Consider the following 15,306-nt stretch of genomic DNA (forward strand, 5'->3'; position numbering starts at 1 on the left):
ATAGGCGGCCCCTGATTGGACAGTGCGCCGGGTGCGGTAACGCTAGTCCGTATTGAGCCAGTGCCCCGATAAGATAAGAAAAAGTATGGTTCCTTCTAGAGTCGCTTCAATTCAATGCGCCGACAAATGGAAAAAAAAAAAGAAGTTGGTTTTGCGACAACAAATCACGAATATCGAGTCAGGAGGCGGCGTCTCTCTTGTTCATCTACTGCCTTTGTCATCTGATTCAATCCTAGAGCAGGGATCACGATTGCTTCCTACGATCTGCCGTTAGACACTACTACTGCGATACAGCACCACCGAAAGCGACTCTCAAATGGGTACCAAACGACAAATCGACGAGGTCGAGCCCCAAGGCGCGAGTGGCGGCCATGCAGCGGCTGGGAAGAGGCACAAGTCGTATTCTGGCCGCAAACGTCCGCCACAGGAGGACTCGGGAGCCAAGAAGCGCATCAGGGCCATCGAGAGAAGCCTGCGGCGGAACCAGGACATGCCGGCCAACGTGCGGATCGAGCTGGAGAGGGAGCTGGCGTCGCAGAAGCAGATCCTGGAGGACAAGGCATACAGGAGGAAGCGCAGCGCCATGATTTCAAAATACCACCATGTTCGATTCTTCGGTACGTGTGTCACTGCGGGACATGAGCTTCTTCTTCTGCCGTCTTCTGCCTTTTGCTAACCCACTTTGCTCATCTAGAACGGAAAAAGGCTCAGCGGCTGGTGAAGCAGCTGAAGCGAAGGCTGGAGCAGGAAAGCGACGCAGCCGAGGCTGAAAAGATACGGCACCACCTTCACATCGCCGAAGTCGACGAAGCATACACTCTCTACTTCCCCCACATCGAGACGTACGTCGGTCTGTACAGCGCCGCCGCCAAGAAGCCGGCGGAAGAAGAGACCGAGGAAAGCAAGATTGCGGCGGCAAAGGCAGCTCTGGAAGCGGAAAGGCCGCCCATGTGGAAAGTGATTGAGAAGGCATTGGCCGAGGGACCGGCCGCGCTGGAGAAGATTCGCGACCGCAGATCACCAGACGACACCGGCGAGGTTGACGACAGGCAGCCGCCAATCAGGCCGCGACCTACGGCTCCTTCAGGCGCACCCGATTCACGACCCAACGGCACCACCGCCCGGCAGCCTCGAGAGCAGCAGCAGAAGCAACAGCAGAAGCAACAGCAGAAGCAACAGCAGAAGCCGGGTAAGGGGCCGGATGCCCCGTCGTCGAGATATGGCGACAAGGAGAAACAGCCGGTTAACCGGAGGGAGAGAAGAAGGCTAATGCGGGAGGCGCAAGAGGCCGCCAATGACGAGAGCGACGAGAATGGAGACGGCGGCTTTTTCGAGGGCCTTTGAGGCATGAGAGCATGCAACTTGCAGGTATCTTTATGCACGCACGGAGAGGAGGAGTGAGGTGGTATCTGGCAGAAATCGTGATTCCGCTGGGTTTCGTGCGGACTGGAGCTATCTGGATTACCTGGCAAGCCCTTGGTTTTATTCGCAGTAATAGTGTCAGCTGTAGACAGTTGTAGTCGTGGTCGCGCCGCATGACGAGCCGCGATGCCACCATTTTGGTAGCAGATGCAAGCAATTTTAGCGTTTTCTCTCTTCCAACTGACGGCCTCCCGCAGGACGTCTCGTTGTATTCACTCCTATTGGGGGTGCTCGGCCATTTGCTTGTTGCCTCAACGTTGGTTGGATCAAGCTTGTTTATGCTGTTCATGCGCCACCCAGGTCACAGCCGAGAGCCCCTCACCAGCTCAGGCCAATCCAATCCTCAGCCCAGAGCTTCACCTCTGACAGCTCCTCCAAGGCATCCCTCTCTATCAACTTGCAGTTGAGCCGCGGGAGGCCCACGGAAGGTTTTGCCCGCCTTTGTTTGTTTTTTTGCGTCAAATTTGGCTGCATCATCGACAGGGTCGTCGTCTTTTGCTCCGTCTCTGCTTCATTCTTGGTCCTATATTATGCGCCGTCCTTCCCGCCGTCGCGTCTCTGGCTTGTCAGCATCTGCAACGGCACCGAGGACACGAACAGCAAACATCTCGGGCACCTCAGCCATCACCTCCAGACGCTCCCGCACACGCGCTCGCAGCCACAGCTCCAGGCTTCTCACCCTGAAGCGCCGCCCATCATCGCCGCCGCCATCATCATCATCATCAGCCCGCTTCTACTCTGATCTAGCCTCCCTCATCGAATCCGCCGCCAAAGAAAGCATCAGCAACGCCAACAGAAGCAGAGTCCCCAAGTCCCCTAAAGCCATGCCCGCGCAAAGCTTGCCCATCCCGTGGGACCGCCTCAAGCGCTGGATCGCCGACCACGAAAGCGCAGAGCAACAGGGCCACAACCCCCATCCCATGACCAAGCAGCAGCTCGCGGGTCTCTCGCAAATCGTCAGCTTCGTCGATCCCGAGCCGGACGTCAGTGACCAGGACTACGTGAGCCTTCTCATGCGTGAGCAATCCTCCCCTACGTGAAAGCAGAAGCTATTCGGGGTGTAAGAAAAAGAGAGAGAGAGAGAGAGAGAGAGAGAGAGAGAACAAGAGTCTGACTTTTCTTCCGTCTTCTGCTCTGCAGTGTACACTCTGAAGAAATATCCAACTCCGACTTTTACAGACCAAGGTCTGGAGGTCCCCGTCGAGGGAAACTTCGTGATGCGGTGGAGGACGACGTGTCATCTGCAAGTAAAGGACCAGACAAGGTCTTTTCCCTGTGAGGGCCACGGCCTCACCCAAGGCGAGCAGCCGCCGTCGTTTGGGGCAAAAAAGGTTGGTCAAGTGCTTCAGTTCTTGTTCTACACAAATAGCCATCCAGAACAGTCGAGAGCGAGAAATAAGAGCTAAACACTACATGTCCCCAGGCGTCGAAGCAATATGCCGCCAAATACGCATTGGAATACCTCCAATCTCAATCACCGTCGACAGTCCCCCTCCCCTCCACTTCCAAATCAACCTCCGGCGGCGCTCCCCCCAGACCAGCCGCCGCCCCTCCTGCGGCAAAAAACCAAAGCATGAGCGGCAGCAGTGTCAGTATCGGCCCCCCTGCATTGACTGTGCCTCCAGGAGACGCCGGCGGCGCGCCTCTAGCACCGCTCTCATCTCGCGTAGACGTCATCGCCGAGATGGAACCTGTGGCTGATGCCCAGCTTGAATCAGTGATTCCCGACAGTAACGCGGAGTACTACAGCGAGAAGCTGCCCTCCCTCCTGGAGCAAGTCGTCAGGGAGGGGAAACGCCTCAACTTTGGGTGTCCACAGTACGTGATTGTGCCTGATCCGAATAAGGAGGGGTGTTGGGCTGGGCGGCCCGTCTTCCAGAATGGCGGTCGTGTGCCGTCGGATTTAGGACATGTCGAGGGAGCGATCTCGAAGAATTCTGCAAAGGAGCTCATCGCTGAGGAGGTGCTCAATTTCTTCAAGACCGAGCTGGACCGGAGGCACGCGATCAAAGACACTTTTGCGAAGGCCTCCTAAAAGGGGGGTCGACGTGGTCACTTTGAGAGTTTTAGTCCCAAGCTTTGGTTTGATTTGGCGTGAATCGGTGGACGTGGCACGTTGTATAGCCTACGTTGTAAGCACTCACTATCAGGATACCAGGAATAAGAGAATCTGTCATTGAAGCTGCGTTTTCTAAATGCTGGAATCACACTCCTGGCCCCCACATCTCCTCATCTTAGCCTTCATTCTCTCCCTCGTCCTCTTCCACCCCCTCTGCCTCCTCTCCTCCCACCTCCCCTAGGCCCCTTGCCCGACGGGATCCTAGCCTTGATGCCCTCAGGCAGGCCCGCCAACCTCTCTCCATCCTCCCACAACACACCAACGTCAACCTTCCGCCCCGTAACCCTCTTGAAGAACCGCGTGCTCAAGACACCCCCCTCTCCACCCTCCGTCAGCAACACCCCATTGTCGCTCCTCCACCACTGAATCCCTTCCTGCAAGCTCTTCTCCACATCAATCTCGACAATCAGCTCGGCGTCCTTCCTCATCCCGCTCACGGCGCCCTCCTCCGGCGTCCCCGTCGAGCAGTGGATGTGATTCCGCCCCATGACCTTTAGCCCCCCGGACTCTTCGATGGCGGGCCAAAAGGCAAAGTACGTCCCGTGGACGACTTTCGGGGGCACGTTGCCCGCCTCGAGGGCGATGGGCTCGAGGTGGGCGGAGGATTCAATCTTGATGGAGTGGCCTTGGTTGGCGCGGATGAGGTAGTGGGAGGGCGTGGTGCTGTCTTGGGATGACGATGGCTCGGAGGGGTTGAGTTTCAGGGTGAAGCGCTGCTTTTCGTTGGAGGCGACGACGTCTTTGATTTCGGAAAGGGTGACGTTGAGAGACCGGAGGGGACCCCATTTCATCTGCGTGAACCATGTTGGTTAGAGTTACAATCCTTCCCTCATGCCCCCGTGGAGTCAAGGGAGGAACACCCACCACCTCATCGAGGGCCGCGAATCCCTCTGCGTCGAGCTGGATGCCGGCATTCGCAGCCTGATGCCTCAACAGCCTCGACAGAGCCTTGGACACTAGCACTTCTCTGCTCTGGCCGCCGCCGCCGCCGCCTCCTCGACCCCCTCTTTGCTTCTTCTTTCCGTCTGCGAGTTTGTCCTCTACTGCTACGTAGGCAGCGGCGTTTGAGCCGTCGTCCTCGAGAGCGCTCATGTTGTTACTGGCGTGTGAGAAAACAGGTGCTTGTTCTGCCTGGTGGTCTATGAGATGTGAGAGGGTAGAGGTTGTGAAGCTGGATTCCCGGTGAGAAAATCCTTGCCGCTTCTGGGAGTCGTGTTTTGCTATGAAATGTGGAAGGCAACGATAGTGCCGTCGGTGAACAGGTCGGTGCGACGAAAGAACAGACCTGCTGACGGCCTCTGCAGATTTATAGCTGTAGCGGATACTCATACAGGTTTGTAGATTTGTTTGTCAGTTTAGTAAGTGAGTTGAACCTTGGGAGGCCTAAGCAACGGTCTGGCCCGATTTGGGTCGGCGTGACTCAGCAAGGCGCATCGCCAAACAACTTCGCCTCACCTAACAAGTGCAACTACATTCGTTCATTCATGCTCTACACCTAATGGAATGCTCGGCATCGCAACGCAGCCTCGTCATTGGCTGGCTGCGAAATGCTTGATGAAAGAGTGAGGTCTGATTACTTTATATGACCTTAATTAATGCGTGCTATCATCTGATCATTATTGCGTTCAGTCAACAGGCCATTACTTCATCATCAATGCCGTCTCCTCAATGCAGAACAGAGCCCTCCTCATGAGCCACCTCGTTCGCTGCCAAGGACCCTCTAGAGTGTCAGTGAATCAATGTGCTCCTTGATGAAATCATAGCTCCCGCTCCTGAAGTCATCCTTCAGAAGCCCATTCTGCGTCGCGTTATACCACAGCAGGTCATTGTCCTCAGTCCACTGGGGCCACTCGACGCCCGCATCAAGCCCGACATTGGGATCCAAGTTGTGCACGAAATTGATGTAATACTTTCGACCCGTCTTCGTGGGGAAATACGAATTCTCCCTGCCGAAAAAGACGCTCGTGTCTGATCCGTGCTGAGTGCCGAAGGGGCCAATCCGGTAGTTGTACGAGGCAAACGACGACCAGACCGGCACGTCAGGCCGGCTAGCGGCGACGCTGTCCAGCGTCCAGCGCCGAATCAGCGTGAAGATGTCGCCCAGGATCGAGGAGATCCTCTTCTTGCCCGGGTAGGCAATCAGGGGCACGTACTGATCCCTGCGGTACGGGCTTCCGTCCTCAGGGCGATCGCTATACGTGCCGACGTACTCGTTGACGAGGCTCCATTCGGCGTTGTGGAAGTACAGATTGGCCAGGTAGTTTGTGATCTTCTCCGTGGATCCCATGTCCCCCTGGAAGAAGCTGAATATCGTTCCCTCGTCCTCCTGCGTGCCAAAGATCATGGGCACGGCGTGGAACTTGCCCTCCCGCGCCAGTGCGTGAGGACTCGCCGTCAACACCTTGCCATCCGGCCTGGGAAGATACGAAAGAGCGAGGGACTCGTACGACAGCAGACCAGGCACCGCGTTGGCTGCCGCGGCAAACTTGTCGTTGGTCAGATTCCGGAGACAGCCCAAAGAGTCGACGACATCACAGCCAGCCACCTCCAGCACATGCTTATACAGCGCCTTCGACTTGGCCGAGTCCACGGGCTCAGTGGGCGCCACAGAACCCGAGTTCATGATGGCGCCGCGGAAGAGAGGCTTGTCGTTATACGTGGCATCGCCATCATACATGACGAGCTGGTCCCATACGGAGATGGCGCCGGCGGACTGCCCCCAGATGGTCACCTCGGAGGAGTTTCCGCCAAAGGCCTCAATGTTATCGGCCACCCACTCGAGCCCCATGCGCTGATCAAGCAGCCCGGCATTGGCGCTGCCCTCACGCAGGATCTCCTCCCCGGGCATGAAGCCCCACCCGCCGAGGCGGTAGTTGACCGCCGCGAAGATGAAGGGCTTGCGGAACTCGACGCCCGCCTGGACGAGCTTGACGGGGTCGTTGACCGCCGCCGACGTCCCGCCGATCAGGAAGCCCCCTCCGAAGATGTAGAAGAGCACCGGCAGGGCGTCGCCCGGCTGCGTGCCCTGGGGCCGAGTGATGGTGATGGTCAGGCAGTCTTCCGACTGGCGCTCCTCCGCGGCCGGGATGCCGAACGTCGCGGCCGGGATGCCGAACGTCGCGGCCAGGTCTTCCACGGCGATGGCAGCCACCCGGGGGGACGCGAGCGAGGACTGGCTGAAGATGGGGCCCTGGGGACACAGCTTCGCCTTGCCCGTGGCGTTGAACCCGTCCAGGGGAGCCGAGCGTCTCCTCGGCGGCCTGAGACGCAGGTCGCCGGTTGGGGGATCGGCATATGGGATGCCGTTGAACTGTTCGATGCCCTTGGCTGAGTTGCCGATGATGGTGCCCGAGGGGGCGGTCACCGTGACCTGGGCTTGAGGGGCCGCCAATGGGGGCGTGGCAGCTCCTGAGAGCGGGATCAAGCCCAGGCCTAAGAGCGCACAGGCGATGGTGCTTCTCATCTTTGCCTGAGGACGTCGAGATGAAGATGAAGAAGACTCAATGCAATGAATTTGTAGTGTTGGATAGTGAGTAGCTATGGACTTGATGCAGACAATGAAGACGAAGGCCAACACCTCATCTTATATAGCCGACGATACAAGTAATATCATGCACGTCTACACATAAGATGAACCCTTTCCAGATCATCAGATGATGTCTTCATCAAAGCGGTCAATACTAATACCACCCACAGCTCAGACTCTGTCTCAGCCAGCCACAATCCTCCCTACCACCCCAACTCCACGATCTATTCACAACATTAATCACATCCGCTCCCATATCCATCAATCCCATCATATCCCATGCCCTCCAACATGCATACAATTCCCCCATATATACAACCCACTAAACACATTAGTATATCCCATCTCCAGAAGACAGCTAGACTCCCCCTTTTCCCCCTTTCCCAACGCAACAAAGCAAACCCAGGCTCACCCACTGTCCACCATAATACATCCATCCGATGCCATGCATGTCTCAGGCCATCATCATCTCGGCAGTACTATCTCGGCAGCTTGGCATCTCGGTCATCGTCATTCTCTGAGACAAAAAAAAAAAGCAATGAGGTCCGTCCCCCGGAGCTATCACGGCCGGACATTTTGTGAGACAAAGCTGCTGTGCGACGTGCTCGCTCCTCTCTCGGGCACATTTTATATGAGATAATAAACTGCCATCTACTGAACACATCTGACTGTATTGACGACGCCATTTTCAAGCCTCGGCGACCCCAGACTTGCAGACCACAGGTCTTTGATGATGAAGATATTACTGTGTGTCATGTTCATGTCATGCTCATGCCATGTTACTAGTTAGCAAAGGGGGAGCATGATGTCGCCGACTCAGAACTGCTGTCATTCATCTGTGCATGCCTTTACCTTGTCTCAAGGCGTCACGTCATTCAACAAGACTTAAAAGCTAAATAAACAAAAGACCAACATCATGAACTCGCAATTGAATAGAAGAAATAGCTAATTTTATTACAAAAATGCACACACATCGATGCTATATTTTGCTCACTCCCTTCCGGAAAACAAGGAGGAAAAAAAACCACAAAGCAAAAAGCGAAAGCCAGCAATCCAGCAACTGAAAAAGGTATTTGTAACTCTGCGCCCTCCCCGTTTTCCCAATAAGACTTCACGGCCTGCCCTTCCAACCAGATCCACGACTTCAAAGAAACTACACCAAAGAAAAAACCAGTCCGCTGCCTCAACAGAAAAAGAGAAACAAACCCGCAATCAATCAATCAAACTCCTCTCTTCGCCAAATAGGATTCGCGTGGTCATGGCCACAACCGCCAGTCCCTCACAAGAAAAGAAACAGGAAAATAAAAAGCTTGTAAAAACGCTGAGTGAAAAGGAAAAGCAATAAACCAGGTAATACACATCCTTTTGTGAATGGAGCATGCAGAATGGAAAACAAAGAGAATCTGGCCCCGTGCAGGAAGTCGAGCAGGCCGTCCGTCATTAGGTCGTCAAGCCAGCGGTTCAAGAAGGGAACAGTGTGTGGCATATAAGTTGGTGGTTGGAACAGATCAAGGAAATATGAGCGAGTGACAAGGTTGGGAGACACAGATAGTCAAAGCTGATATGAGAGAGAGAGAGAGAGAGAGATGGTAAATGGTAAATGGAATGAATTGAAGATTAAAACAAGGACAAGACAAAAAAAACAGAATACGCTCGCAGATGAGTCAAAATGAATCAAGTATGGTACAGATCATGAATCTAAACGTGTGGTCGTCTAAGGTCATCTCAAGCCATTCGTGGCTGTTGTCGAAGAGGCCGGGACTGTGCTGGTCCGACGAAACTGCAGGCTGCTGGTCCGATTCTGTAGTGAGTGATAGCTAGAGGTATGGTGTGATCCATGTTGGACGGATAGGTGTCGTGAAAGGCGGTTTTCGCTATGTCTTTCGGGGCCACTCTCGCCCCCATCAGCCGAGGGCCTGTCCAAGAATTTTCTGGTCGTGGGAGTGGTAGATGTAGACGGGACGGTCAGGCGAGAAGGCTGCAGGAATCGTCGTCGGCTGAGGGCTGAAGGAGGCTGTGGCGTGGTGCCTTCGGGCACCGGGGTCGGGGCATCCGATGAGTTCAGATACTCCCTGGTCACACCCCTAGATCCACCATTTACTTCGGTGATTGCCCGGGATGGAGCACGGAATCGGGCTCCCTCGTCCTCCTCGCCAACGGTGCCCCGACGGTTGCGGACAAGGAATGAAGTCCGTCGGCCGCCGTCGTCAGAATCATCGCCCGCCGCCCGTCGGCGCAAAAGTGCGGAAGATCGCCGGCCATCCTCTGGCTCTTCAGCCACAACGCGGCGAGCGCGTGACACAATAAGCGACGCTCTGCGGGATATGGACTCGTTGGGAGTTGTCGGAGTGGAGGCCGAAGCCCGAGGACTGGTCAGAATGCTGCTCCCGCTCAAGATCATGTTCCTTCGCTCCTCATACTTGGACGTGGCTCTAGGACTGCTGATGACTTGCGTGGCCTGCTCAGGCACGACGCTCGAGCGGCGGGAAACCGAATAGCTCTTTGTGTTGAGCATGGTCGGGGTTACCGGGGGTTCCAGCTGAGAGTTCGAGTTCGGGTTAGGGCTAAGCTGCGTGGTCACGACCTGCGGGATACCCGTCGTGGGGCGAGAGGTGCCGCTTTCGCCAAGGGCGATGCAAAGCTCCGTCAAGCTGCGGCAGACACTGTCTGTCCTGCGGCGGAGCTGGCGATCTGTAATGCCGGAACCACCTCCGACAACGCTGGCAGAGCCCGATATAGGACCAGGCTGGCCTGGCTCACCCATCATGGATGACAGCGCAAGGGCATCGTTCGCTGCTGTCTCAAGCGCACGATAGACGCCCGGGCTTAGTATCTGTTTGATCTTGCCAAGAGCCAAGTGCAGGTTCGAGTGTGCCTCTCGCTGTGACGACGTGGTGCTGCTACCGGCATCTGTCTGCTGTCCGGTTGTCGATTTCCTGGGGGAAAGCGACATGGTCGTGACCGTCGTCGTCGCTGTCGGCGGCCTCTCTTCCGAGGCTTTGATCACTGCGGCAGCCGAGGTGGGTGGCAACTTTCCGGTCAACTCCAGGCGGTGGATTCTCGATTTCAGCTCGTCCAGCTCGTCCCAAACAGTGGACGGCGCATTGGTGGATGTAGTGGACTCGGTTCCCTCCGCCAGGTTACCAGCGTCGGCACCATCGTCCTCTTCTTGCATCTCGAATGACCGCGTCAGAGGCGATGGGTTGTAAGTCTTGGTCTGATTCTGAACAAGTACAGTAGCTTTGTGCGCCGATGAGCGCGCCGAGCTAGAAGCCGGGGTGTCAACCACGGATGGCTTCCTCCGGCCGTACAGAACGCTGTCTGCGACCTGGTCCTGGAAGCCTGTAGATCGGGGCGTCATGAGCGAAGGCCGTAACCCTGAGCTGGTCGATCTCGAAGGAGCGTCTTCGGCGGGGCGAGAGGATGTGGTCCTGTCTCTGAGCTGGCTGCGGTAGGAGCTGCTTCGCGCGATCTCGCTTGTCAACTCATCTTCATATCGAACCGAGCGGCTACGGTCTCGATCCTGCTGGTCAGAGAGCCGGCGGCTGATTGAGGATGGGGGAGACATCGGGGAGTAAGAGGAGACATTTTGGGAAAGCGGGCGCCGACTGCTGGTGCGATCAACTCTGAACTGCTGCAAACCGTGTTAGACTATCAAGTGACGAGGATCAAGAAGATGTGAACTCGAGAAGAATGGTGAGTGTAGACCGAAGGATAGTGTGGTATCGATCAAGGCTCAACCCTATCTGAGGAGATGGAAACAAACGACGTAGATGTCGCCCAGACATGCAAAAGGTAGCGAGGACGGAAGTTTTGGTCCCGCTACTTCCTTGCCTCTTTTTCTTTGAATTTCTTTCACTTACCGGAGTAGATTTTGTGTCGTTAGCATTGTCGGCTGCTGAATGGCGCGCCGCCTCCTCAGACGCAATTTTCATAAAGACATCGCCCGTGTCGTCGCCGTTCGTGCCGTGTCTGGAGGTCGGAGGACTTCGCTGGTCGAAGAAATCACCATCCGAGGCGCGGAGAGTGTGATCGTCGGTCGAGTCGACGTAGCGGTCTTCGTCGTAGGAGTGAGAGTTGTAGGTCATTTCGTCGATGGAGCTATGGCGAGACCCGGAGGATCGGGAGGCCCGTGAGGGCGGGACGCGGGAGGTGGTCGTCGAAGGTGTGTTCTGGCCTGCAGTGGCTGCGCCGTTCACCGGCGGCTTATAGGAAACTGGTGGGCGCTGCAGCGGCTGGTCCTGAATTTCATCTGAAGGGCCCGACGAGGAGGGCTGCTTAGTGGCTGGCAAGTCTGGCAGATTGCGAGCCCGCAACCTCAGACCGAGCGGTTTTGGGTCGGCGGCAACTCGCGTGGTGGGCGACACTGCGTCTTCGATGGCTGGCTGGCGAGCGCTGAGTGACGTTCGCGGACCGTCGGGCGTCACTCTGCCGGTGACGTTTGAGATGCGGGAGGTCGGCAGCCGGCGGGTGCTCTGCTTGAGCGACGAGGTGCGCGCGATGTTGGAGAGCTTCGCCTGGGCGGCTTCGTCGGCGAGGCCGTCGGGGAAGGACACGGGGCGCCTGACCCTCCGTTCCTGCTCGACGATGGTCTTGACGGAGGTCTGGTACGAGGCTCGAGGGCGCAGGCTCGGGCGCGGCGGCGAGGTTGGCTTCTCGGGCGCGGGCAGCGACTGGCGATTGCGCGCGGTGGCAGAGGAGGTGAGGACCTTGCTGAGGGCGTCGGGTCGCGTCCTGGACTCTCGCCGGTCGAGGTGCGAATCGATCGAGGCCACAGGGGGCGCGAAGCGTCGGGGGGAGAGCGGCAGCTGCTGCTGGTGCTGGCTCTGGGACTGGGGCTGCTTGGAGGGCGGCGGGGGATGCGCAGCGTTCGGGGCGTTCTTGACGTCGGCAAGGCGAAAGGACGGCAGCTTGGAGGAATTGTGGCTCTGGCGATGCGAGTGCAGGTTCGACGAGGGGCCGGTGATGGAGGCGGGAGGCGCTGCACCTGCGAGTGTTTTGCCTGGGAGGCCGGCGGCTGTGGAACGAGCCGCAGCGAAACTAGCAGTCTCCGTCATCTTGCCCGGCTCAGGTACCGGTACTGGGCAGCACAGCGTGTGGTGGTGCTAGCAGCGTGTACATGGACCGCAGGGCGTCGCGTCGCTCATCAGCCACAGCGAAGGGGGAAAAAGCAAGGCGATGGGAAAAAAAAGGAAATAAAAGCAAGATTGGGGAAAACTGATGGCCCGTATTCAGTCAGGGCAGGGTCGGCCGCCGTCGGGGCTGCAGCGTCGAGGCGAGCGGCGGACGTGCAGCATCCAAGGTTAAGGCACGACAGATGACCGCTGCAGGCAGCTTCAAGGTTGCAAGTCTCTCGTCTCTCTGCTGGTGCCTCTCAGGTGGCCCGGAGCCGTCCGTGGCATGGAGCAAATTCGGCGCCTGCGACAAGTCGCCAGTCAGTCAGCACCCTCTGGCGGTCGAGGCTGTCTGTACTGTACCGTAAGGTGTGTGTACTGGAGACGTGGAATTAGGCGCCCCTTGCTTTCATAGGCATGGCAACCGTGCAGGGGTCCGTCGCAATCGCGAGACAGGCAAGAGGAGAAAAACGAGACAAGCGAGCTGAGCAGGCGCCCAAGCCGCCGAGGAGAGCGCAGATGTCGCCGGTCTCAAGGGGGGATATAATTGAAAGGCCCGCCAGCTACCCGCTGCAAGCCGAAATCGACGCGTTTGGATTTCCTTGGACGGATTGAAGTTCGAAGATGCCACGCACTAGCACAGCCGGCAGCAGAAGAGAAGTCGGGACGTGTGGAAGTAGAGAAGTTGTAGAAATCACGGTGAGCGACGCTGGAAGGGAGGGGAACGCGAGGGGGTCTCTTGCTTCGAGTGTAATGCGCAGTAGCGGCCCTGGACAGTCAACGACATGCAGCATGAATTAGGCTAGACAAGCATTGCGGTTCCCCCTGGCGCAAGAGGGCAGAGGAACAGGTGCAGTGGACATTGAAGGACTGCAAATGGGCTTCCATGGGGCGGAAGAAGCGTGGCATGGCCTCCAGGGCTGGGCCTGTCCTGGTGCGGATGCTGGCGATGTGGGTTCATGTTGGTTAGCATAACGGGCGGGATAATGCTGCATCCACTAACAGCAGTGCCGAGAGGACTATTCATACCACTCAATAACTGCTTACAAGCATCATGACAAGCGACAGAAGGAGCGGGACTCGGCGGCAGCCTTGGAGACGGGCGTATGTACTTACGGAGTAATACAAGGTCGTCGTCATCCGATATGCATCTGCTCGTGGCAAAGGCGCGAACCGCTGAAGATTCTCTCGCAGCATCGACTTCCCGTGTATGACAGGCAGCGATACCTAATGATGCCACCTTTTTAAGACAGCCTCCCTCCCTCCAGCCATACAGAGCTCAAGGGCATCACAAGCCTGCAGAACTACTTGCTTCGGATGTCAAAAACCCAGCTGGATGACTCGGCTGCCCGCTCGCTGTCGTGGGGCCTCTTCTGCGCTGGCCAGGCCAAGGGCCATGCATGTCCGTTGCGTCCCAACCTCTTAGATGGCGGCACATGCACCAAGATGGAGCCGGAAGCAGCAAATCTGGTTCCACAGCGGGTGATCATGGGAGCACCAGGCCACACACAATGTGAGATTCGACTGGTGCCGTGCAGTTCGACAGCGCTGCCCGTCTCTCCCGCCAGCAAGCCTCTCTGTCGTCTCCATTCCCGCTTCCCACTCCTGTATGTAGGTCCCCTCCAAGGCGCGGCAAGGCAAGGCAAGGCAAGGCAAGGCAAAGAGCTTGCGTCCGTCCGGGACGACGGGGCGGTTCGCGAATCAATCAAAGTCCCGGGATGATATGGGATTGGATGGCTTGTGTGGTCAGTGGCTCCCAACGGTTCGTGCCCTCTTTTTTTTTTTGATGCTGGGCAGGGGCTGGGCTGTAATTGTGCCGCACCACCACGTTCGAGTAATAAAGGGCTCATAGAAGCTCGCTTATACGATCAAATAATCAGGCATCGACCTGGATTTGACATGAGCGTACGGAGTACAGTACGGTGCAATACCGGCAGAGGCAAGTCTCGACGGAAAGAAAAGACGACACTGGTGAGAGCCCGGTTCTGCCCTGCGCTCGTCCAAAACTTGTCTCTCTTCTCTCTTCTCTCTCAACAGCCGGGCAGTGATGCCTTAGTCTTTCGCCCTACCTCGCCAACTTGCGTCTATTTCTCCCTTCCACCCTTTGGACCCTTCCGCCACATCCTCACTCGGCTGCCATACCTACTATATCCGAGAGAGACTATCCGCAGTATCGCGAATGTCACTCCCGAGTTGAATCAGAGGGAGAGCAAAAAGTGCGCCAAGGTCCACTGCAACTTAAGCGGGCGCTGCCCAGCATCCAGAACCGAGCCGCTTGAAACGTCACGACCACAAGATTGATGCCATGGGGCCATTGATTGCGGTGGATCAGTCCCCCGCCATCCCGGCTTGGGAATGTTTGGATCTCAAAGAGCATCGAAAAGTATTCCTCACGAAGAAGCTGCTGCTATCCGTAAATGAACTGCGTTCTTTGACCTCTTCGGTACATTATTGATGGCCAATTCGGATGTAGCCGCTCTTGAAGCCGGCAGATTGCGCTGTGTTTCAGCTCTTTCTGGGCCAAGTGCCTCATACGAAGTACTGCCGCGAATGAAGCAGGGCTGGTGTTGCTGACCCTGGATTCTTAATAGGTGAGTACTTAGGTAGTCCGGCAGCATGGCAATAGATTGCCAACACCTCCATGTACATAGGAAATAAGATACCAAAAGGGGCTTCATCCCGAAGACGAGACACTCAAGGGCCATCAACCAGCGTTTGCGTATCAGGCATTGCGAGGGTTCTCAGTTGAGCTATTCTGTTCTTGTGGATTTCTCATTTACACCGCGGAGCTCACCAGACACCGCTACGGGTAACATACGCATACAGTTAGAGAGCGACCAACTCAGCGGATTGATTGCGAAGCGCCAAGCTGGTCGTTGTTCTATATTGAATGAGGTGGATTTTGTTGAATTTTCCAAGGAAGGAGATTTTGCCCAAGCACAGCTTATGTTCCGATTCGCCGTGCTCTGCTGGAGTAAATGTACACGAACCTAGAGAGTAAGACGAGGGCAAAAGAAAAGCAAACAGAAGTTCATCCCCAGGTTTCAATGCAGAATTGCTTTTTCCTCTGCGGCAATCTGGAACGATCCGATCGCCTGTGCGCGCTCTACCCTATCTGTAAGACT

The 15,306-nt window shown here is 56.5% G+C and overlaps 5 protein-coding genes across 5 annotated transcripts; 2 read left to right on the plus strand and 3 right to left on the minus strand.

Moving 5' to 3' along the window:
• Positions 1 to 316: 316 nt before the first annotated feature.
• Positions 317 to 1,344, plus strand: CCMA1212_002904 (rRNA-processing protein efg1; the record flags this gene model as incomplete). Its single annotated transcript, XM_073700271.1, has 2 exons — positions 317 to 617; positions 695 to 1,344. The coding sequence occupies 2 exons, from the start codon at positions 317 to 319 to the stop codon at positions 1,342 to 1,344; spliced, it is 951 nt and encodes a 316-aa protein (XP_073560960.1).
• Positions 1,345 to 1,952: 608 nt separating this feature from the next.
• CCMA1212_002905 (uncharacterized protein) lies at positions 1,953 to 3,457 on the plus strand (the record flags this gene model as incomplete). Its single annotated transcript, XM_073700272.1, has 3 exons — positions 1,953 to 2,439; positions 2,602 to 2,753; positions 2,846 to 3,457. The coding sequence occupies 3 exons, from the start codon at positions 1,953 to 1,955 to the stop codon at positions 3,455 to 3,457; spliced, it is 1,251 nt and encodes a 416-aa protein (XP_073560959.1).
• A 206-nt stretch (positions 3,458 to 3,663) lies between these two features.
• CCMA1212_002906 (tRNA 2'-phosphotransferase 1) lies at positions 3,664 to 4,680 on the minus strand (the record flags this gene model as incomplete). Its single annotated transcript, XM_073700273.1, has 2 exons — positions 4,406 to 4,680; positions 3,664 to 4,332 (listed from the first exon to the last, which is right to left on the minus strand). The coding sequence occupies exons 1-2, from the start codon at positions 4,631 to 4,633 to the stop codon at positions 3,664 to 3,666; spliced, it is 897 nt and encodes a 298-aa protein (XP_073560958.1). The 5' UTR covers positions 4,634 to 4,680.
• A 581-nt stretch (positions 4,681 to 5,261) lies between these two features.
• CCMA1212_002907 (putative secreted lipase) lies at positions 5,262 to 7,004 on the minus strand (the record flags this gene model as incomplete). The annotated part of the gene is made up of 1 exon (XM_073700274.1): positions 5,262 to 7,004. One exon carries the CDS (start codon positions 7,002 to 7,004, stop codon positions 5,262 to 5,264), a length of 1,743 nt encoding a protein of 580 aa, XP_073560957.1.
• A 1,783-nt stretch (positions 7,005 to 8,787) lies between these two features.
• On the minus strand, positions 8,788 to 12,124 carry CCMA1212_002908 (uncharacterized protein; the record flags this gene model as incomplete). Its single annotated transcript, XM_073700275.1, has 2 exons — positions 8,788 to 10,701; positions 10,931 to 12,124. 2 exons carry the CDS (start codon positions 12,122 to 12,124, stop codon positions 8,788 to 8,790), a joined length of 3,108 nt encoding a protein of 1,035 aa, XP_073560965.1.
• Between the last annotated feature and the right edge of the window lie 3,182 nt (positions 12,125 to 15,306).

The sequence above is a fragment of the Trichoderma ghanense genome (assembly GCF_004382785.1).
Source record: "Trichoderma ghanense strain CCMA-1212 chromosome Unknown scaffold_2, whole genome shotgun sequence".
In the NCBI taxonomy this organism is placed as follows: domain Eukaryota; kingdom Fungi; phylum Ascomycota; class Sordariomycetes; order Hypocreales; family Hypocreaceae; genus Trichoderma; species Trichoderma ghanense.